Below are 24,758 nucleotides of genomic sequence, written 5' to 3'. Positions count from 1 at the left end.
CTGTTATTTGTTACTGATTTGAGACTCTAGTAATTTAAGAAGTTTTCTCTATATTCAGATCTGCTGTTAAATAGGCTCATAGCTGCCTGAATTGCCACACCATTCCAGTTCAGCTTGGAAGAATATTGGAATGCTGCAAGGCTTGGATGAGGGATGTTGAAGTGGATGTAATAGTTGTGAATTGGGGAAATTTAAAATAGTTGATTCGCTAGTTGTTTTGTTTCAAATAAAAAGGGAGTAAACAGCTGTAAACAATAATAAATATAAACAGATACCAAGCATCCAAATTTTGATCTATGACCATGGGGATGCTACAATAGTTATAAGTGCGAAAAACGATCATCAGTCACTTTTTTCAGTGCCATTGTAACTTTGAACAGTCATTAAATGAATGGCTGTAAGTCAAGGACTACCTATATAAGAAAACCAAATTACAATTAGACAAAAGCTTGGGTGAATTGCCAAGTCTATTTGATCATTCCATTGATGGGGTACCTTAGCATAGAGTTATCTTATCTTCCAATGCTTTGAAATATGAGATAAATATGAATTTTCCACTCATTCCCAACCCCTATTTATCCTTACAATTACCCTCCAAAATTCATTGAGCAAAGATAGCAAGAGTCGTTTGTCTACCATTACTTATCTCTGAGTGGAAATGTGAGCCTTGCTCTTCAAAATTCTAATAAATAATCATAATAATACACTCAAGACAAAGAGTGTATACAGTTTGGTGCACATTAGATAAAAGAACTACCTCTCCTAGTGTTTTCTTTCCTTAATTTTAAATACAAGCACAAAAGGTCTGAGAAAATATACCCTTGAAGTGGTGACCATGGCCAATCAAATTGCAATATACTGTTCTTGTGTCAGTATTGGTATCTTTCAGCATATATCACCCAGCAATTTTGGATAAATAATACCTTCTGGAGGCATTACTAACCATTTGAAAACAGATGGGTTTTCTTTCTGGGCAACAGATAAAACAGTCATATATTTTCTAAATAAAATAAAAAGGCGTAATAGTCAGAGGCATGATAGCAACATGGTGAAATGCTAAGTGTCAATGTCATTGCTCATCAGGACTTCACGGGACAATTATAAATTTACTTCTTACTCTAATTTTTACAACATTACTTTCTCCTTCTATACTATATCCTGTCTCATCATCAAGAACTATAAATCATAACTTCATTTTTCTATTTTATTCAAAAACTTCCATGACTTTTCCTCAACTATTTGTCCATCTATCCTAAAGAAAAAAAAAACCTCTGGTCTCAACTATGCATTAATCTTTACAATTCTCAGGATAAATATACGAATCCAAAATGTGCTAACTTTTTGCCCATCTACCAGGCTTTATAACTTGCTGTTGTTCACATTTCCAGCATAAATTTGAAGTACCTTTATTCTGTACCTTCTAGTCAATTACTCATCTATTAAATGCTTCTTGTGCTGTGAGCCACAAGTGTTTTTGAGGAAAACTTGGGTTTCTACTCTCAACATGGCTTTGTTGGAGCTCCATTAACAATCTTTGTGCTTTTTCTGTGAACTGTAAATTGATCTTAGCCATTTTATAACCTTCTATCCGAAGTTCATATCTTTCAAGTCTTTGAGGAAGAAAGGCCAGTTCAAATTGTCAAAGATCTTCTCTAAGAAAATCAATGTGACTTGTTTTTCATTTTTGTTGTTACTCCAAATATTCCAAAATGTCCAACACATTTGTAAGGTTGTCCTTGAACTGACTTTTAGATTAAAACCCACATTGATCTCCATGAATAAATTATTGCAAAATTATTTTCAGGCTATTGGCTAAAATCATTGTAAACAACTTGTAGTCAGTATTCAATTAGCCTATAGTTACTGGTTTAAAGTGAAATCTTGTCCCTCTTTAGATCTTAGTGCTACACTGGCCTCTTTCCAAGTCTCTGGGATTATTCCTCTCTGGAAGATAGAATTAGAGTGTTTTCTACATCCTCAAACTATTTGTAATAAAAACTTGATAATCCATCTAGTCCAGGTATCTTTCTTAATATTTTTTATAGCTTCAAAACTTTGCTTTATTGTTATAGGTCCATTCATAATCTGTTTCTGTTCCTTAATCCTCAGTAAATGTTGTACCTTTAGATATTCATCTATTTTCTTCAGACATATATCACTTCCTTTAAACAAGCTGGAATAATATTGTTGAAATGCTTTTTGTATGTCCGCAGTGTCCATAATACAGCATCTCCCTGCTGTAATTTCAACATCATTTTCTTTTTTCTTTTCATAATTTATGTGCCAGAAAACTCAAAAAGTTGCTCTACATAGTTCATATTTCCATTTCTCTTACTTTTCTAAGATAACTGTTATTGTAAAAACTTAATTAAGAAATACTTATTTTTTCTGGAAATTTATTTTATTATTCTTTTCTCTTTATCACATCAAAAATAGCCCCTCTTCCCCTTAACTTTTTTTTTTTTTTGAGTTATGAGTTATATGTTATATAAAATAACCTCAACTGCAATCTTTGTGTCCCAAACAATTCTTAAAGTCAGTAACTTCATCTAAATTATTTTCTAAAAAGTCTTTTTTTTATTTCAATCCTCAATTATTGATTCTTTCTGTAGCAATGTTTCATTTTGTCTCCATCTAATTTAAAAAAAATTCTTTGGTAGTATCTCTACTTTAGAAACAAATTTACTGAAATCTATTTGTCTTAACTAGATTGTGAATTGGGTTGACATCCAGGGTGGGATTCAAAGTTTTTAACAATCAGTTCTGTGGGTATGGCTAGGTGGATGTGGGTAGGTGGTCATGTGACTGGGTGGGCGTGGTTTAGTAGTCCTGTGACTGGGTGGGTCAAAAAAGAGAAACTCACTTTAACAATGCTCTTGGAGCAGGGGGTTGGACTAGATGACCTCCAAGGTCCCTTCCAGCTTTGGATTGCTGTGCTGTTTCAAAGCATCCTCTGAAACTGCATCTAGTGCCAGGGTTTGTGGTTCTTCCTTCCTATTCTTTTTCTCTCCCTCCCTTCCTCTATCCATCTGTCCATCCATCTTATTCACTTTCCCCTCCCTTCCTTCTCCCTTCCCTCCCTCCCTTTCTTTCTCTCTTTCCCCCCTCCATTTTTCTTTCTTTCTCCCCACCCTTTTTTCCTTTTTCCTGCCCCTCCCTCCCTCTTTCTCTCCTCCCTTCCTCCTTCCTTCCCTTGCTTTCTTCGCTTTCCTTTTCTTTTTTTTCTCTCTTCCCTCCCTCCCTATCTCTCTCCCTTCCCTCCCTTTCTTTCTCCCAACCCTCTTTCTTTCTTTCTTTCTTTCTTTCTTTCTTTGCACCCCCACACCCCATTTTGGGCCTAGGAAGCCTCCCTGGAGCTTCCTAGGAGCCAAAACTGGGCATGGTGGGGCACACTGTAACCCCCGGCGCCCCATTTTGGGACTTGCAAGCCTCCCTGGACCCTCTGGAGAGCCAAAAAGGGACATGGGGGGTTGCCCCATTTTGGGCCTAGGAAGCCTCCTCGCACTTACCTGGGAGCCAGAGCCAGGCGTATGGGGACTCCTAGGAGGGGAGGAGCAAAGCCAGCTGGTCTTCAGAACTACCAGTTTGCTGAACTGGATGTAAAAATTAACATCTGGTTCCCCCAAACTGGCCCGAACCGGCTGAATCCCACCCCAGTTGACATCTTTTGGCAATTATATCGAACTACTCCAACATTCGGTTGGAAATATTTTTACTACTGAAAATGAGGGATAAGAAATTTACAATGACAAAAATAAAATACCAACTTTATTAATGTTATAAGCCAGTTAAACCAAATAAGAAAGCTAAAATGTAACTAACCAATTAAATATCCTAAGCATGCCTCTATTCTGTAATGTTCCCATAGTGGACATAAGTGATGTCCCTTGTGCTTTTCTTGATATTAATAAGTGCCTGGCCTGGTTAGTGTAACAGATAGAATTACACCAATCAACAATGTAAAAACGGTATTGCAGCTTCTATTTTTAAATGGAACAGGTTTCATCCTGAAGTCTCCCTGCTTCAGTTCCATTTGGAAAGATTCTTATAAAACGTGTATGACTAAATTTTGTAAGACTTTCACTGGTTTTAGAGATGTACTAATGAAAATCATTCTGATGCTTGAAATTTTTGTGCAAGAAAAATTATGACATTTTCTGCTGGCACATATCTTGAGACATTGTGCAGTGGGAACACCATATTGTCTGAGATCCTGCATAAAAGATTGCAGAGGGTCTTGGACAAATCAAAGCATATTGTGCAATCTTTTATGGAAAGTATATTCTTGTACAATAATCTGCACTAAAACGGAAAATCACTTCTAATTCTAATCGACTTTTACTATGTGAAATTAAGGTTGCTATTATATACTTGTCACAATGTTCAATGATATATTCTGATTGTAGCTCCAATCCTGTGTTTACTAGAGAACACTAGGGTGAGTATATATTTATGTTGTGATTTTTAATGCAAGCTGCCTGGAGTCATCTATGTTTGGTGATCATATAAATTTGTTAAATAAATCAATATTAAATAAAACTTCCAATACCTCAGTTTTCAAGGCACAAAATGTATTAACATGAAATTTGTTGGAAAATGGGTATGGGATCTGAGCTTATAGCTAAAAGAAATTTCTGTCATATGGCTAACATATTCAAATGGTAAAAGACAATTTTCCCTGAGATGGTTGAATGGGAAGGAAATCACTTTCCCCAGCACCATACTAGACATTTTCAAAATTGTTATAACATAGGAAAATGTTTTCTTTTCAAAACCCCAACCATTTGATTCCTACCACATAGATCAAGGGTGTCCAATTCACAGTAGCATCACGTGACATATTGGGATTTTTTTCCTTCGCTAAACTGGGTGTGGGCATGGCTAGCGCAAGATGCATCCAGCCTGAGGCCCGTGTGTTTCACAGCCCTGACATAGATTGTAAGTGTTTTTCTGTTTTTAAGTCTAGATGAATTATAGTTAATAGTCATGGCAAGTATAAAGCAGACCCCATTTTTCAAGTTTCATCCTTCTAATATAGTGGTGCTAGCTGATTTTCTGAGTATAGGTGCTCTCTCTTTAGTCCTTGATGTTTCTCTCAAATGCTCAATAAAATCAAACATGATCTTGATAACTTCTACAGGCAGGATGACTCACAGCTCATTGACACTGAGGTTTCTATTTTACCTCCACTTACTTAGCAGTTCAATGAACCTTGCATCTCTGAAAAATTTAGATTATGGGTTTGTGCTCTAAAGTCCTGTAAATGGTGGGAGAAAAATCACTGCTGTAATTTTTGACCTGTGCTATGTAAAGCTGTTTCTTATACTGCCAAGAATCAAGAATGGTTGCACATAGATAATACAATGTATTATATGCCTTGATCAAATGCAGAAATACCTTTAGAAAATCACCAGAAAACTTGCAAAGTTTCTGTCTCTGGGTCAGAAAAAATATAACTAAGCCAGATATTATCTATTCTGCATTAAAGAATAAATTTGAGGGAAAGATAGAGTGAGGAGAGATATTATTTCAGTAGTGTTGTGTTTGTCACTACTATGTCTATTTTGTCTTATTTCACAAACATGTTTGAATTCCATATTCATTTATCCATGAATCTGTTAATCACGGGGATATCACATTACATCTTTAGTGTTGAACTGCTTATTAAATGTTCCATTTATTTTCAAACATGCTTTACTTCCATCATACGTTGCTTTTACTCTATTTAGAAATTGATTTGAGCTCCATATTAATTTCAATTAATTAATTATTTCCATGCCGGCAGTGGCTACTTCTGAAGTCATATTATCGAAGTTATGGTAGCCAGTGGCATTCATAAGAGAGTAAAACAGGTGAGATAGTGGTCACAGCATTGTGATCAAAGCAGAGGTGGTATTCAGCAGGTTCTGACCTGTTCTGGAGAACCAGTAGCAGAATTTTTTAGTAGTTTGTAGAACCAGCAAATACCACCTCTGACTGTCCCCAACCCCATCTTTTCTATGCCTCCTGAGTACCAGCTGATTGGCTGAGTCTTCTTTTGTTGCCCAGCACAGGAGATTGGAGCTGGAAAGCAGGTTAATGGGTTGGGGAGGGAATGGGGATTTTGCAGTATCATTCCCCTGCCACGCCCACCAAGCCACACCCACAGAACCGGTAGTAAAAAAATTTGAATCCCACCACTGGATCAAAGTCTCGTCTCTTTGCTCATCTGTAGAACAGTACAAACAGTATGTACAAAATGGTTCATGATATTGTGACTGCTATCTTACCTGTTTTGAAATATGCACCCAAGCACACATACACCCATGCACACACACAACCCCCCCCCCGTGACACTAGGTTAATCTGATATTCTCACACATCAGTTTCATCCCAATTTTATTTCATTACCTTTATAGTACTGAATTCACTCCATCAGATGTTCCTTATTTAGATCTGTATTCCCACTTTGAAAACACTTCTTTTATTCCTATCTGGAATCACACTGATTTCCTCTTCTACTTTTAATTTTAACCAGTCTTTGCTCTTTTCGACTATATTCTTCTAATTGGCATGCTTTAAAATGAAATTTCATTGCATACAGCTCTCAGTGTGTACAAAAGTTGTACATCAATCTTGTATCATTCATCACAGCTCTCCATTTTTCATCACATAATCAAATCAATCAAATATATAGAAGTATTCTTAACCCATGGATTTGAAATAGATTTTTTTTTTTAAAAGCAAGTGATCACCAAAGAATTTGAATGCTCATTCATTCTTGTTGCTTCAAATATCGATTTTTTTAACCTGCTCATCTTATTCCCACCATCCATTCATTATCACCTAACAGAGTCACTGTTTTCTCCTGATCTCATTCATTTATAATATGCTACATAATTTCATCACCACCATCCAAACACATACCAAAGTCAAACCTAGTACTAGTAAATGAATTTACACCAGTACAGATTGCACTATAGTTGGAGTGGAAAATCTAAAAGTCAGTGTAAACATCAGGTACCATGGATTTTCTATGTATTATCTATTGTGGCTCTGGAACAAAGAACAAATAAACGATTATTCTAATTCTTTCACAATATTGAAGACTCCAATTTTTGCTAATTTAGTGAAATAAGTTCCATAATTATATATACTATTTTCCCAACTTACATATATTACATAAGATAGGCCCTATCTATCAAAATTTGACAGAATTTGCAAAGTTTATATTTCATAATGTACTGCAATCCAGATCTACTGGAACTGTAGATGTAATTTCAATTCAGATAGAAGGCATCATGTTAAAGAAAGCTGACTTGAGTTATTAACCTTATCAATTCCTTCTGGATTTAGCTTGCCAGATAGTTATGGGAAGCCAAAATAATCTCATATCAGTTTTAAATTTGAAATTACTTGACTGATGCTGCATTCTTACACAGATTGTAAAGATCAAATCCCATTAATATACTGGGACTTATTTTCAAGTCCATATGGTTAATGTATAAAGAACAAATAACACAAAACTGTGACTCATATTTGTTAGTGTATATACCATGAAATAAATGTGACTTACATAACCTTATTTGCCATTCTCATCAAGCAATTGTCTTTGTTCATTACTCTGCTGGCTACAAACTCAGTTTGTTTTCATTTTCTCCAATTGCTTTGCTTCTATGTTTCTAATGAGTATGACTATGGTAACACTTGAACAACAGACTTCTATTTGCTTTCTTGGAAGCTCTGTAAAAGGCTCCCAGTGTTTTCATTATTACAGAACTGCAATAGAAATGAAGACCACAAAGTATCTTTTCAAAATACTGAAAAAAAAGGGAAGGAACGAGAAAAAAACTTTGGCAAGTACCCCACAGATCACATCCAAACTTTCAGATGCTGCCAATCTAGGGTGTACCCAGTATCTATATACAGCTGGTTTTTGTTGTTAAATCCAGTATAACTTTACATGTTTTTTACTTCTTTTGATCCAGAAAGATCCCTTCTGCTCTCTCATTTCTTTTAGGTGTTGGCAGCTGAGTGAACTATTTACACCGAGAGCAAAGCCAGGATAATCTGCTGTCCAAGCAGAGTAGAAAAGAGCTCACTGCTCCAAGTCCCCTCCTCCACAAATTCACCTGGTCCAATGAGCAATTTGTCCCATCCCAGTCAAATGACAATAAATGGGGTAACAAAAAATATGCTGCCCACAATTAGCTGTCTAAAAGCTACTCCTTTATTCAGATGTTAAAGAAAGTCTTTTTTTTCCACCCAAAGAGTCATTATACCCATTCCCCACCTTGGCTATCCCTAGGATGAAGGAAAAGAGGATATGTTGCAGAGTTTGGAGTCTGTTGTTCGTTAGACAGCTGAGTCAGGACTTACTACATTTTATCCACTCTAGAAAGCCAGGTAATGGTGGACATATAGTTCACACTTACATACAACAGGCCCATGATTGGTTTCTGGCCTGCAGTGTGAAACCTGCAGGTTGGCTGCAGAGGAGATGGAACCTCTGGTCTAAAGTTTGTGGAATGATCTGGTGGGGAAAACTAAATTATATTATGAGAAAATCAGTTTATTGTCATTAAAAGTCATTGTGCTTTTGAAATTATTTCCATGAAGTGCTAATTTAGTTCCTCAAAATAAAAGTTCTGAGATGTTTGATCTTTTTAGATGCGGTAATGAGATAATGAAGGAACAGTAAGGTTTGGGGTTGATTTGTGATTAACGTAGCGTCTGCAATGACTTCATTTTACTATGTTTTCATCAGAAATGAAATATTTTCCAGTAGAGGCATATGTGACAAATTTAAGAGATTTGCAACCTTTATATAACTTGCTTTGTGATCCAAAGGGAAAAAATATTTCTGCTTCAGCCAGTTTGGGCTCAATTCTCCCACCTAAAGGTATGTGGGAATCTGCTGTATACTGCTCCTGTATTTAGAATTAATTCAAGGATGGTCAAACTGTAATTCTCCTTACTCACAACTCTCCAATCCAGTAGTATGCTGGTAAATATTTAATAACTGGTTCAATTGGCATGGTCATTGACACATTTGCTACAGAAGAATTGATTGGTGTACCAGACGTAGTAGGTTAGCTTCACTTTCAGTCACTCACAAAATTCCCAAAAATTTAACAAGTGGCTCTCACAGGGTGGTACCACTGGAGTCGGAAATACCACTGCTCCTATCTCCTCGTGATTTGTTTGCCTCCATTGTCAACCAATAGTACAAGTGGGTTGAACAGTCTGTTTAACGACAGCCTGTAGTTTAAATCTACCAATCCTCATCCATGGTGTATGAAAAGCAGTAAATTCCTATAATTCTAGTAATCAAAATGAGATAATAGAAATTATTACAGGAATATTTTCTCAAAAATCTTGGTTCAAAAGAAAGCCTTCTTTCCAGAAAGGGAAAAAAAGTTGGATGATAAATACAGCTTAGAGAAATTGCATTTCATAGCCTGTCTATGCCATCTTTTTAATTACTCTTTCTTCTCTATGAAATCATAACTGACTTTTCTTTGGTCTTACTGTCCCAAAGGCATCCTCTCTCTCCCTATGAAAGCCGACTACTGCAGTAAATATGTGACAGCCAAAAAAAGAATTGTAGAGAAAATAATATCGCACTACCTCTACAACAAAACTAAACAGAACCTCCAGGAACAAGTGCAGTATACCGCCACAGGAAGATGGTAATTGAGTAAATGTAGGGATAGGCTAGTATTCGGGTATTGTTTATCTACTTTTAGAAGCTCAAGGCCCTATTTCAACTTTGGAAGAGCCATAGCTAAGGAGTAGTTTTGATGGTTGGTTGAGGATATGGTTGAAGCGCAAGGCCATACCCCAGAGTCGACAACACCCACCAGGCAGGCGCAGTTTTTCCTTCCAGAGCGCCACCTAGCCTCCGGCTCTAGTAGCTATGATTTGCCCCCACCCCAGCAGCAGCAGGCAAGGAAAGGGGTGCGTAGGTGGTGTGCGCGTGCCCGGAGAACTAACTCTCTCTCTCTTGAGGAAGCAGCCCGAAGGCGTTTTAGTTTTGAGCTCTTTGGTTTGCGCGCAAAATACGCGCGCCAAGTCAAAAGCAACCCGCTCGGCCGCGCCAGATCCAAAACCGGACTTGCTCTATAGCTATGAAAAATCACTGCAGAAACGGCAGCGCACCAGACACGGGAGCGCTTACAGGGAGAAGCGGGAAACCTCCGGCTTCGCTCGCAGTCTCTTTCCACTCTTCCACCCGCATGTGCAAGGGGCCTCTGCTCCTCTCCAGCCGAGTGGGGGCGGGGGGTTTTCCTCCTCTTCAGTCCACCCCACGAGCTCCTTCTCTTCGGCCGCGGCTTCCAGGCGTTGCCGGATGATGGGCAGCTGAGGCGGCGAGCTCGGCTACTATAGAGTGGAGCAAACAACCCTACTACTTAACGCGGGGAAAGAGATCTTTCTGGAGCGCTTCTTCACTCTTTCTTTCTTCCTTTCCTCGGTTGGAGAGGAGTTGATCTTTTTCACCAGGCGCCTTCCGTGACACCCCCCCTCCCCTTTCCCCTCCCGCCCCCCCATACCCATTTCTCTGTAGTCGTTGCAAAGAGAAGGGGGGGAGGGGGAAAACCCAAACAACAACAACAGCGAATCTAGAGGCGTTGGAACCGGGATCTCGCGCCGTGCCCTGCCTCCAGCCGCCCGGAACCCGGGGATAGGGGCTCGCTCGACTGAACCTTCGGAGTCGTTCTGGCCCCGCTCGCCGTCGCCCCACATAGGAGAAAGACCGGCTTCCCATCTATACCACAGCCACGCGTTTCGTGTGGAAGGGGGACCCTCCTCTCTTCCGGGAAAAAGGAGTCGTCGTCCCCCCCGCCCGCCTCCTCCTTCTGTGTGATCAGACTCTTGTCGGCGCTAGGTGGTGGTGGAGCAGCGAAAGGGGAACTTCGGGCGGATCTGCCGTGTGGGAAAAGATCGGCTTTCCCTTGCAAAACTTTGTTTTCAAAGCTGCCTTTCCCTCTCCTTCCCCCGATCGCAGTTCTGCTCCGCTATGTAAAAGGAAGCGCAGCGCGACGGCATCCTTCTAGCGAGACGCGGCCCATTCCGCCCTCCCAGGGTAAGGGGATTGATTTTCTAAAATAGCCTGTATTGATTTCAGGCCGTTTAAACAGCCGCCGCCGGAGAAGCAGAAAACGGGGGTTCCGTCCTTGGTTGACTAGCTTGGCGGTCCTCCCTCTGCACCACCAACTCTCTTTCTGATTCCTTGAGGATTTTGAAACCGGGGCGGGGTGAAAGGAAGCTCCTTGTTAGCGGTATACATACTTTCATTTATAATAATGCACCGCTTGTGCCCGCCTAATGGGAAGTTTCATTTCGAACGAAGGCTTTCCCATACTGTATGTTTATCCTGTTTCTTTTTATATTTTATCCTCCCCCAAACCTAGGAAGTTAGACGAGTGCTTTGACCAATACTTTATATGGAAAAAACAAGCTACTTATTTTCTCTTCCATTGACCTCATCAATTTGAACTTGCTGGGGGGAGGAGGAGGGAGGAAACGGGCAGAATGACCATGTATCATGGCAATGGGGTTCGCTACAACATTGTTGCTGTCTGATTTCTTTCTCCAGATACCCAGATTGTGAGAAGGAGCTCCCATTTCCTCCAGAGTCGTGATGTTAATCCGAAAAGTCTTGCTCTTCCTTCAGTGCTGCTGGCCTTCTTTGCTGCTTCACTGGATGCTCCATCCTATGTGGGGTTTCATTCAGGTAATGGAAAGAACCTCCCCACACCCCTTTTCCCTTGCCAGGGTGCCATTTCTCAGGCTTACTTCATTGACTGAGTTCTCAATGCAGCCTTAACTTCTGCAGAAAAGTACTTTGCAAACTGCTAATGAAATTACCTTGGCAGCAAAATATCTGAATTGTTTCAGAAGGAAGGTGCAAAACTGTCTGTGATAGACAATAAGTTCAGGTTATCTCACATAGGATTAATAAGGGAGAGAACTCCAGAACAGTTGTTATATGATTTTAAATTTCACCATTGGGATATCTTTGCACAGCTAATAGTGTGGACTTCTAGCTCATTGATCAGGCTGTCAATTTTAGAAGTGTCACAAAGCTTCATGTGGCTATTATTTTAAAAGCCATAGGTTTTGGAGATTACAAAAGGCGAAACACTTTCTCAACATCATCATTGATTGGGTTCAGAGTATTTGATGTTGAACTGCTTGGTGTTTTTACTAGTTTGGTTTGTCAAGTGATTTGTCCCACATATCTTCCATCACTGCACTTAAGGCTTTGTGACTTAATATGTCAGAGAAAGTAGGCTTCTGGATACTAGTTTTGTTGCTACAAACAAGTGCCTAAACCTATGATAAGACTCTCAGTCTTGTACTTTCAGAGAAGGATAGCAGCAAGATTGGATGATTTGACTGAGCACAGATGAGGAGAGTATCCCAAAGCTACTCTCACATATTTTATTCCGGCATTTGCACCCGCTTCCCCTTCCGGTAACACTGTTGTTTGGACTGTGGGGTTGGTAGTGGAAGCACTGGAAATCAGTCTAGTGTGTGTCCTTGGCAGTGAAGATAGCCGTACTTTCTCTTTGCTAACTTGTTCCTTGGTGCCTTAAATTGCTTGCTGCTTTGCATTTGAATGGGAAAGGCCAATGTTAATTTTTCAGGTTTGCCATGGTCATATATAATCTGGTTTTGTTGATTGTAGTCCATTTTTTTCATATAAAAAGAAATGAGAAATGCATATTTACACCCCAATTTTGTACAGCAGTTCAAGAGAGCGTGTGCAGTGAACCCTCCTCCTATTTATCCCCACCACAGAAGCACTGTGAGATAGGTTGAGCTGAGAGAGCGTACCTGACCTAAAGATGTCTGGTGAATTTCTATGGCTGAAGTTGGTTGCAGGGTGCTCCTAATCCTGCATCCTGACCATTAAACAAGCTCTCTTTTAGGCTAAGGGAAGTTGGCTTAATTTAAAGGAAAAGTGATTAGTAGTATGAATCCTAATAGATTTATTCAGATGTAATTGTCATTGAGCCCAGTGACCCTTTCAACTAAATATGATTAGGCTTGCTGCCTATGTGATGTTAAAGTACCAACTGCAATTCTAGGCACACTTGTCTGAAAATAAGCTGAACTGGATTAGATTTATTTGCAAATAAGTTTTCAAAGGATCATATAAAAATATAAAGAGAAGAGAAGAGGCTCAAGAAGAATGGAAATAAGGTAAAGAATCAGACCAAGAACTGCCATCAGAAAAGATTTTCTAGTTTCGATTGAAGTTTTGAGTGAAGTGATGGAGTTGCTTTTCATATTAGGGCAAGTGTTTCTGAACAAAGTTTTTAGTCTGGAAATTTTCTGTGTTGAATCAGATTATGTTTTAGTTGACCTAGGAAGTTCTAAATATTTTAAAGTTTATAATGTTCAAAAGGAGACTATGTTTAGGAGCTCAACCTCTGGATAAATTATATGCATCTCCTATTTAATTTTGGCATTTCGTCTTTCATAACTGATCTGTATATTTAATGGCAAAATACTTAATTGAACTAAGATAAATTAGATGCTATATGTGGGTAGTGTTACTTAGGGAAGCTCCCATAACAAGGAAAGTTTAATAATCTAACTGTATCACACATTTTTTACACTCCAATGATGTTCTTTTCAAAGAAATATGTCTCTTATATAAAGGCACCTCTGGCATTCTGGCATTGATTTTAGGCTTTGGATATTTAATTCAGTTCTAATATATGTTGCATGAATCCATACATAGATAGTATTATATTGTTTTTACTTATGAACAGTGCTTGTTCATTTGTTTTAATTATATTCCTGGATGTCCTTCACATTTTATGATATTCATTGTTAATCCTCCATAGTACTATTTTTATTGCATTATCCCAAATTTTCTAAACAAAATCCAAACCTCAAAAACTACAGCATTAGTTGCCTCATTGAAACAGATGCAAGTTACAATATGCAAGGGATCCAAGTCTTTTCCAGCATATTTAAGTGCTCAACGCTCTCGAGCTTAATGCCTACAAAATGCAGTCTGTTCATTTGGAGCAGGACTTCATCCTTGATTGTGTTGAAAAGAAGAGGGCTTTCCAAGACTCATGACAGTAGTGGCAGTGAGCAAGGTTTTTCCAAATAGCCTAATTTTATTAACATTTTGGCACAAGATCTGATGCAACTATGAATTGAATGCAGACTGAGTCAGCTTTGTCAGCTCTCTGGTTTCAATTTGCCATGCAGTTTGATCTTGATATTTATATGTGGTGACTAGCGATCATTATAAATACATATAGGGATAACAGCAAAGGCTGCAGTTGTGCTGACAGTATTGAATTCTTAATAATACCAGCAATATTAAAGTAGTGTTCAGAAATGAATCTTAGTAAGTAGGATACCAATCATCTATTTCGGGGTAGCAGCAGTATAGCCCAATTAATTAGAGTCGATTCTTTGCTTGGTCAATCTAACTTGGTCTTGATGGGGTCATTGATAACTGGAGTACTCAGAGGCCAAAGAAAATGAAGTTTTGCTCTTATAAATGTGGCAGACTGTAACATGTTAATATTTAAATTATTTGGCTTAACTTTCTCTTTGTTGGTCTTTAGATCTATCAGTTGTCCAACTGCTAAATAAGATTCTCACTTTGCTGCCTGTGATGCTTTAGAATCTGGATGGCTAAATTAGCTTACATAATTGAAAACCGGGCATGTTTACAAGGCAGATATAATTATAAGAAAATAACTGCTTTTTTAAACCAACTACCCTTGAATCAACAATTAAAACTTACATAAAGCAACTATTATATAAGCTTTGTAGGTAATATACATTATACAAAACAATAATATATTGAATTAGTAAAATCAAAGCATTTTAAAATACAAAATATGGGACAATATCTATTTTTATTTGCTTTTGTGCTTCTCAAAGTGCACATAGAGATGTATATTTTTCTTGTTATCAAGAAAACTATAGTGAAAGGTCTATCAGCAGGAGTCAAGCTCATAGGACCCTTTAGTGTTATGCAAAAATATTAATGGAATAACTTTAATGGGAATATATACATGGGCTTGTTATTTAGATTATGCCTGGGAGAAAAGTGTTTGCATTAGATTTGTTAAATGTGATTTTATCAACATAAGCATTTTTTTTGGTTCATGTTGGATTATCAAAATAAAATTAACCACCATACAACATGAGTTTGTGAACTAGATTCCTGTAGAATTTAAATGATGGATTATCCCACCAGAGATTTTAAAAAATACTATAGTACTATCTTTCAGATCAGTGAAAGATCATATAGAATTCTGTGATATTCTTGATGTTTCAGTTGAATGGGATACACTTTGATTAAAAAGAGGGTCAAGGACTGAATGCTGGCTGAATCTCCAAGGGATTTCTGTTCCCTTTTGCTGAATGCTAGGAGCCACCATGCTTTATAAAATTCAAAATATCCATATTTGTATGTTAATTTTGAAGGCCTTTGGAATGTCAAAACGTCATCTGCGTGACTTCCTTCTTGCTTCTTGAAAGCACAACTAATTGAGATAAAACAGTTGCTTGAAGCAGTATTAGGGATATGGATACAACAGCCTTTTAAAATTTAACTGAGCATGTGTTGCTTGTCCTTCCCTTGTTTGCTGCTCTATGCTGCTGCTCTTTTGATGCAAACTTCATAATCAAGAACATATTTGTTATTCGGCAAATTAAAAACATTAGAAATATTAGACACTTTAAAATGTAATATCCTCACAGTTAGTGACAAATAAATACTGTATTTCGGTTCATTCGTATCAGTTGAAAATTCATTTAAGACTATCAGCAGGGAAAACCTGCAGTATATAATTTCTGTTATGGATACAATAATATGAAAAGGACAACAGGGGGCAGAGAATGAGTTTCATGCTTCATTTTTAGGTAAAATGTAGCTCCATTGCCTTGGGCTTGTAAGAATTTGTACCAGCACACACAAGTTTGATAAGGTCTTGGACAAGATCCAGACTCTTCCAATGCTATGTGGCAAAACCTAACAGTGTAGATAGAAATTAGTAGTGATAAACAGTCATGTAATTGATGTTGATGGAAATGGATTATGGATGATGGTACTCTGTAATTCAGATTTGCCTAAATTCTGTGATGCTATTACCATTTCAATTTTATAGATGACTGAATTGGAGTAGGCAATTCAATACTTTTCAGTGTGGGTAGATTCCTAAAAATGGGCTGCAATAGCCATCAATTATGGAGACTGGGAGCAATGATTCAAAAAACACCAAAGCAGCAGTTCACCTTCCCTACTCACCATTAAACTATATCATAAAATTACACAGATGAATATGGATCATGTACTGGGCCTGTGCTATTGCAGAGAGACTGAAAGCATCCACTTCCATTAAAAAAACCACTTCCTTGTTAGTTTGAAATCCATTGAGCTTCTAAAATTTTCCTTTCTCCTTGCAGATGTGCTATAAATCTCCAAAGGCCACCTTGATCTGAACTGTCTTGGTTGGTTTGATGAGAGTTTTTACAACTAATACTTCTTTATAAACTCTGGAGTTAATGTGTTAATTTTTATTTGTTGGTCCTAGTGGGAAAATCAATAGACTGTCGATATGGGATAACATATAAGTTGGTGTATAAATGACTAAATCTTGTTTAATTATGATTTAGAACAAGAGAGGACTACGCCCAAAATTATGCTACTCAAGTTTGATTTCCAAAAGGACAGGTTTCAGTCTCTGTCAGCCTGTTTCTTCCTCTCTCTCCCTCTCTGTATATATGTGATATGACTACTCCTATCTCCATCCTGAAAGAGCTCAAATAGCATTTTAACATTCTTGAAAGGCTTTTTGATTTTACAATAAGAATTATGGTGGGAGCTTTGTAAATAATGGGAAATATATGAAACAAGCAGATTCCTGTTGCAGTTTACTTCAGAACTTTCTTCAAGGCTATCTAATTCTTCCTATTATCTGCAGATTCAGAAAGTTCTGAAGTAAACTGCAACAGTTATAAGTTGGTACAGCCACTTTAAGTCTAAGCTGATCAGAACTGGTCCTTATTTACAGATAATGAGAGAATGTCTCTAAAGAATTCAGATGTTATAAATCTTCAAAAAGAGCAATGTGAACATGAGATAATGTAACCTTGTTTTCATACTTAATTATATGAATATTACTTAAATGAGTGCTTCTATCCAAGGCCCTTTTCCTTTCTGGATATCATCTTTTTATTATCATCACTGTGTTAATTCTCTTCAGCTTGTTGTTGTTTAGTTGGGATATTGCTCAACAAAATGGAAACCTGGCAGCAAATTTCCAGGCTTAAAACTGAAAATAGTCTGAATTCTTTCTGGAAAAAAAAATGTGATTTAGGCTAGTTGGGAGGGAGGTTAAAGTGGAAATAGAAACTGTTTCCTTCTGCAAATCATTCTAACCTTAAAACACTATTTGGGCAAGTAAAGTAATCTTTACTGTCCTATAACTCTTTATTCTTTTTTTTCAAGGCTATATTGGACATGGCTTTGCATTTTAAATGCAAATTGTAGCTGCAGACTGAGTTAATTATTAGGATTGTAGCAGACAGAGAGAAAGAGTAACAATGAATGAGCATAACCCTTCCTCCCCTCAAAGAAATGGCTCCTGGGACCTTCTGTTGCACTGAAAGAAAATCCTTTGTTGATATGAAAGAGCTTTTTTACTTCTCCAACTAAAGAAAGTCCTTCTCCTCAGGACTGTAGCAGCTGATATTTTTATCTTGTAATAGGTACATACAAAATGTCTTCATAACTAGTTCAGACTGTGTACACAAGCAGAAAACAGTGATCTGGGGTGAAGGAAAGTGTTTTGGAGGTACTTGATTGAATAATGCTATTCTCTTTTCCTTAATAGCAATACCACTTAGACTTATATACCACTTTATAGCCCTCTCTAAGCGGTTTATAGAGTCAGCATATTGCCCCCAACAATCTGGGTCCTCATTTTACCCACCTCAGAAGGATGGAATGCTGAGTCAACCTTGAGCCTGGTGGGATTCGATCTGCCAAATTGCAGGCAGCTGATAGTCAGCAATAGTCGGCCCGCAGTATAGCACTCTAACCACTGCACCACCAAGGGTCAAATAAGTTCAAATTTATTCCATAGCACAACATAATCTTAAAAGCAAAAGAGTCTGAATTTTGTGGAAAAAGCGTTGGGGGAAATGAGAAAAATGGTTGCTCCAATGACTCAGTCATAGATGCCATCTTGACTTTTATGACCCCTCTCTGCATTGTTTCTTTCTCTTGCACTCATCAGTTAATAAATAGTGGCTTCTTTTTAAAACATCTTAAAATATTTGTCCTTTCTGGTATTAAATTTGTACCTCTGAAGTCTAAGATTTTTTTAATGGTTCAAAACACTACTTTATTTTAGAGTTTTTATTCAGGTTAGAATTACCACTTGATTTTTCTCTGTCATTCCTTCAGCTAGTTTGCACTGGCAACAGTGCAATAACTAATATAATTAACCCTGTTAATAACAATCTGTTACAGAATTTAACCTAAGAGGATTGCAGAGTGCTGGAGTTTTGTGAACAAGCTGAGAGAAATGCAGATCTATTGGGTATGCAGCCTCAGATGCTGGCTGAGCTATTCTAATATATGATGAAATTGTAGATTACAGATTACTTGCCAAGGGCTTACTTTAAAAAAAAATGTCCTAATGCCCTGGCCATTGTCATAGGTATTCTAGTATGACAGAATCCTCCTGAACATTACAAAAATCGTGGTAACCCTTTTTGGACTCCTACTTATTAAAAGGCATAAGCACTCTGTACTGCAGTTCATGTCAACAGATGTGTTGGGTGCTTATGCCTTTTAATAAAATGTGTGAACAGGCTGCCAGGCTCCTCCTAGTTTTTGGCAGGATATAGACTATTAACCTCTTCCCTTATCCAACAATGTTTCTTGAACATTGCAAGTGGAAGAGTTAATTAGTGCCAAAGTTGCTAGGACAAAATGGTAATTGTGGGTAATACAGATACATGCCTCAGAATACTCCCCTAAATCTCCCAAGAAGATGCAATAATTTTGAAGGAGGTGCTCACTTGACTGCTCCCACTAAGGGACATGATTAAACACCCAGGAAAGCTCCAGGCATGTTTCATTTAGTTTAGGGGGGAAATGGATAGGGAGACCAAATTTGAAGGATGAAGGTCATACACAATATAAAGGGGAAGACAGATGTGGGTAAACATTCAAAATGGCCTAATTCATTCAGCAAAGTGAAGGACAGGTTCTTCACATAAAACTTAATTAAACTTAATTTTCCCATCACCACATGGCTACTAGTTTTAAAAGGAGTTAGGTAAATTGACAGAATAAGAGTATGCACTAATATTCTGATAGTTACGTAGGACATAAACTAATATAAGCTCAGTTTATTTTCCCCCTCTATTATATTGTTATATCTCTCAATACATTACATTGTTTCCATACAATGATATTTTACAGTATTAAATATCACTTTGTAATGTGATGGGTGACAAATAAATTTAAGAAATAAAAAAATAAAGTTAAAATTTTGTTAGTTGAATAATTTAGAGCACTGTTTTAAAGCATAGTTCTAGATCCCCTGGGAGTCCAGCAAGATCCTCTCAATGATCTGCAAAATTAAAATTATTTGCCAGCCTAAGTTGAAAAATAATACAACATTAAAATCCCAACAAATAATCATGAGAAGTGATAGTGGCTACAAAAGTGTTAATTTTAATTTTTAATATAAAAATACAAATATAACCCAGATAAACAAAAGCTTCTTAGGGATCCTCCAGAATATTTAAAAATGAGAAGGTCCTGAGAGAGAAAGATGAAGAAACGTTGAATTAGAATATTAAATATAAACAAAACAGGAAATATTCTGTCAATGTTAATTGCAGTTTAGGATATCACTAAAACAACCATAAAACTGTTAGACTTTTTATATAGGAGATAATAAAAACACTACTTCAATTATTGTAGAGCAAAATAATTGCTGCATAATAAAGATTTCAGTTTAATGCATATTAATTAGAGTCTATAAAGAGAGAGACAAAGAGAAGGAAAAATAAGGGAAACAAAACAAATTTATTGAAGGTTAAATACCAAAAAGTATTGAAGAAGAAAAGGGGAAAAATTATTAGGTTTGTATATTCTTCCTCTCTCTTGTTTTAAATACATCTCCTAATTGACCATATTGTAGACAATTAAAACCCCTTAAAACCCAGAATGTGAGTAATCATTTTCACTGTCATTTTAGCTTCCTTTATACAGAGTTTTTGAAAGAATGTGGCATTGGCCTTGATTGATATCAGGTGGTTCCTGGTCACTTCACAAAGCACATTTATTTAAAATATTGCAATAATTAAGTGTTTACAGAGATTCAGATACTATATTGCCATCAGTTGATAACCATATGTGATTCAGAATAAAGAAGTTCAGTCAGGATAAGTTGTAGTGGAACAAGTTCAGTATTATTTCCTCTGATAAGAAATGTCACCAAAACATCTAGGGAGCAAATTCTAATCAGTAGCTAAACACACAGTTGTGACTTCATGCAAAAGAATTCTTACTTTAGCAGTAAGCTAAATGTATGCTAGTTATATATTTGCTGGTATACATTAAAAATCAAAATGAGCTATATGATTGGGAACAGACCTATATTTAGTAAAATCTTTCATTAGGGGGAAATGCTCTGAGACCTTCTAATCTGCCAAAAGTGGAGACATCTTACGTGGGCATAAAAGAAAGGAGCAGTGATATGAATCATTATGCTTTGTCAGATTTCTAGCAATAATGTAGATTCAATTTTAAATAAAGAAGCCAAAGTAGAGTTTTTTCAACCGCTTAAAAATTAGAAGAAGCTGATTTTATATCTATATAAGATTGTAGAGTTGGAAACAGTCACTTAGGCCATCAAATCCAATCACTATCGCAGTGCAGGAATTCATATTAAAGCATCCCAGAGAGGTGACTGTTTAGTCTCTTAAACACAGTTGAAGTTATTCCACTACTTTTGGGGTAACTAGCTTCATTACTAAATTCTTCTTAATGGTTTCTTCTGACATTGAGTCAGAATCTGCCTTTTGAACAATCTAATGTGATTGCTCACTTTCTATTGCATTCCGGAATAGGAGAGAACAATCCTTGACATTTTGTGTGAGGTAAGTATGTACTGAGGTTATATGTCAGTGGTGGCTAACCTTTTGGGGCTCCTATGCCAAAAACTATGCACTCCTGTGCCAAAAATTAGGCTCGCATGCCAGCACCCAGAAGGCAATGCGTGCCTCCCGCTCCTTGCACATGCACATGCAATCACCTCCAGCCATTCCCCCTGCTGCCCCCTTACCTGCACTGTACCTCAGCTGTTTTTTGGCCTGTTTGAGGCCTTTTTCGGCCTCCCAGAAGCTTGAAAAAGCCTCTGCAGGCTTTGCAGACCGAATAATAGACCCATTTCATCACTTCCAGTATTACAGGAAGTGACAAAATGGGCCTATTCACCCTGCAAAGTCTGCAGAGGCTTTTTTCAAGCATCTGGGAGGCCAAAAATCAGCTGTGAGGCACACGCATGTTCAGTAAGATAAGTTTGCCTGTGGCTCACGTGCTGGCACAAATGGCTTTGTGTGCTGCAGGTTCACCATCACGGTTATATGTAATAACCTGGATCGCTAATAATTTCCATATTTTTTATTTTGAAATCTTATTAGTATTCTTATCTTCAAGTAATGCTTGGTTAATGGCCATTTGTACATTATATCATGTGCATATTGCTCTTCTGGAAGATTGAAAAGAATAACAGAGTTGGAAGGGACCGTGGAGATCTTCTAGTCCAACCCCCTGCTCAGGCACCCACATACTTTATAGACATTCATTCGTTGTCCATAGATAAGGACAAGTTCTGACTACCTTAGACTAAGTTGGCTGTGCCTGCCTATAACATTACAGCAGTTTACTTCAAGAGCTTTCTTCAAGACTTTCTTACTACTTAGTTCTTCTTACTGCCTGTATCAGGGATCCCCAAACTTGGGAACTTTAAGACTTGTGGATTTCCAACTTCCAGAATTCTCCAGCCTATATAATCTGCTTGCTTATATTTGCCTTTATTAAGCAAGCTACGTTTAGAGTAGGAGTGTCAAACTCGCATCGTTGGGCATTGTGTGGCATATCACGACTTTTTCCCCCTTCGCTAAACCGGGCCTGGGCATGGCCAGTGCGTGACACATCCGGCCCGTGGGCCATGAGTTTGACAGCCCTGGTCTAGAATGTTCATTCCTTTGCAATTTTTATCTAAAAACATCTCAGAGAAACTGGTTTCTGTCCCAATCTCTGCTTGCCATAGAAGATTGTAGTGCTCTGACTTTTAAATTTTTGTTTTTATTTATAAAAAGATGTGGTTTTGTTTTCTTCATTTTTCTGAATTATATGACAATAAGTGTGCTGATTAGGAAAGTCTCATTTACTTTAAAATATTTATCATCTACTTCACTAAAAATATTTAAAACAGTTATTTTTTTAATGTATTCTATTACTGGGGCTACATTTTATAGCCTGTGCAGCAAAGATTGTAGGATCATATGGATCTCTCCCACCAAGGTAAGAAAAGAAGCTTGCTTTTAGGGAGGAAAATCAGGTCTTGGATTTGTGCTCCCAGCTTCCTGCATTAAGAGTGAAGAAACTTTTTTGCATCTGGGAATAAGTTTCATGTACTTTTTTCAGTATTTGCAGTATTTGTAGAGGACATGATATTGAGGTGATGGCATTACCAAAGATGTAGGGCAAAGATTTTTAATTCATTATTACTTTTTAATTATAGGACTTTGGTAAGGAATAGAGCAAAAAAGACTAGCCAAAATTTTGTATACCTATTTCAACCTTTTAAAAAAAATCAAAGATTTCCCCACTCCCCCAATTTTTTTTATTGATAAATACTAATCTTAACAGCCCAGTTCAGGGAGAAAAGTAGTATTTGGAGCTTATCAGTATGTTCAATTAAATATTTGGCCATGCAAAATTTTTACAAAATTTTTTACAAAAATTTTTACAAAATAACGTAAGAGTACTGTCAAGTATCTGAAAGTATGTCATAATATTTTGTGTATTACTTTGTGATACTCAGATCAATTTATTCTCTTGTTTCAGAATGCAGAGCAGAGAAGGGAAAATTCTTGTGAATTAGCTACATCAGCAGGGAATGTATGGATGCAGACCCAGTGCTTGCTGAGTTTAAAGACTACGTTGATGTGGAGAAGAAAGTGTTAGTGTTGGAAAAGATAAAGGAGACTGTAGGTGTTGGAGTAAAACGAGAAAGACAAGAAATGTGATGCTGAGCTATCTTTATCAGGCTTATACTAAGAAACTTCTAGGTTACCTGGCTTTGAATCAACCAATTATCCAGTCAGAAAATAGAGGTGGTTCCTCACGCTGGAATGTCAATAGGGAAAAATGAGAGCCAGAATCTACACAAGTAAGATGTGGCCTCCCTAACCAGAGCTGAAACTGGAGGGCCTTTTGAAACAATTGGTGAGACAACAGCAGTAAAAGATTCAAGCAACATAATTTAGTCTTTGCTTAGAAGCATGGGCCAGATGCGTCACACATAGACCGCATCCACCCCAGCTCCACAAATGGGAAAAACGTTACGAAATGTCACGTGACACGGCAAGTTTGACACCCATGGCTTAAGCCAAAGAGTCTGTTCTTGACAACTGTCACCAGGTTCTTTACACCTGTGTTTCTCAACCTCAGCCGCTTCAAGATGTGTGGAACAACTCCTAGAATTCCTCAGCCACATCTACAAGTTCACACATGTTAAAGTTGCTGAGGTTGAGAAACACTGGTTTACACACCATTGGAGAGTTTACTATTTGCTTTTGGGTTATGCTACTTAGCTTGCCATCCTTCTGTGTATAACAGTCTACTTTACCTTCAATTTTATGTGTAGTATGATGGGATTGTTCACTGTAAATGAGCATTGTTTAGGTATAATACTGAGATGTAGTTAAAATTAACCATAACATACCTGAGATGGGTTGTGTGGTTTGTTCCTGTTTTTTTTTTTTTTAAATCTGCTTAAGAGATGAATGATACTGCATTGGTAGTATTCAAACAATCCTTCAGTTATTGAGGGTTCCCTAATGAAATGGCTTTTTAAATTTATCTTAAGAGAAGGGCTGGCACACTCTTTATGAATAAATTTGGGTTCTCTAAGTTTAGTAATAGGTTTCAACATGCAGTTTTAAAACACTAAAGATTTCTTACATGTAGTTTCAAGTTTCTTTGTAGTTCAGCTAAGCCTACCATTAAAAAATTGCAGGTACTTAAGATATAAAATGCTACCTCCAAGGGATCAAAGGAAAAATACTTTAATTTCCTTCATCTGGCCATGGGATGATTTGCATTGTACCAATGTACTGGTAGATTTCTTAGATGTTTTTTTCTCCTCCGCCCTTAATAGAGGAATGTACAGCTGTATATATACTTTTGTTGCTGTTAGAGCAAAATCAAAGAAATCACAACGTTTTATTTTCAACAGATTAATATTATATAGTAATCATATAATGAGTTAAATAAAATAACCACAGGAGTAATTGCTAATATCATTCTTCATATTTTCCTATTTTGGTCTAAATGGAGTTAATACGTATACATGTGTCTTAATTTCTTATTGATACATATATTAGTTTCACACTTCAGTTTAGTAACGTATTAATCATAGTATTTGGCAAAATGTAAACTTTAACAGATTTGCATAAACTACTTTAGATATTGA

General features: G+C 37.3%; 1 protein-coding gene across 2 annotated transcripts in view; it reads left to right on the top strand.

Annotated features, from left to right (window-relative positions):
* Positions 1 to 8,194: 8,194 nt before the first annotated feature.
* The window catches only part of PRIMA1 (proline rich membrane anchor 1), a 65,610-nt gene continuing 49,046 nt past the window's right edge, over positions 8,195 to 24,758 (top strand). The window contains exons 1-2 of one of the 2 annotated variants that reach the window (XM_026713421.2): positions 8,195 to 11,065; positions 11,579 to 11,716. In XM_026713421.2, coding sequence (XP_026569206.1) covers positions 11,624 to 11,716 — 93 coding nt within the window. In that variant the 5' untranslated portion in view covers positions 8,195 to 11,065; positions 11,579 to 11,623. Of the gene's footprint in view, positions 11,066 to 11,305; positions 11,346 to 11,578; positions 11,717 to 24,758 lie in introns of those variants that run through there. The other variant, XM_087922145.1, reaches the window with a different exon arrangement.

Source organism: Pseudonaja textilis, chromosome 1 (assembly GCF_049901715.1).
Source record: "Pseudonaja textilis isolate UNSWEBS1 chromosome 1, rPseTex1.2, whole genome shotgun sequence".
NCBI lineage: Eukaryota > Metazoa > Chordata > Lepidosauria > Squamata > Elapidae > Pseudonaja > Pseudonaja textilis.
The sequence above is the reverse complement of the archived record's forward strand: the minus strand, read 5'-3'. Positions and strand labels throughout refer to the sequence as shown.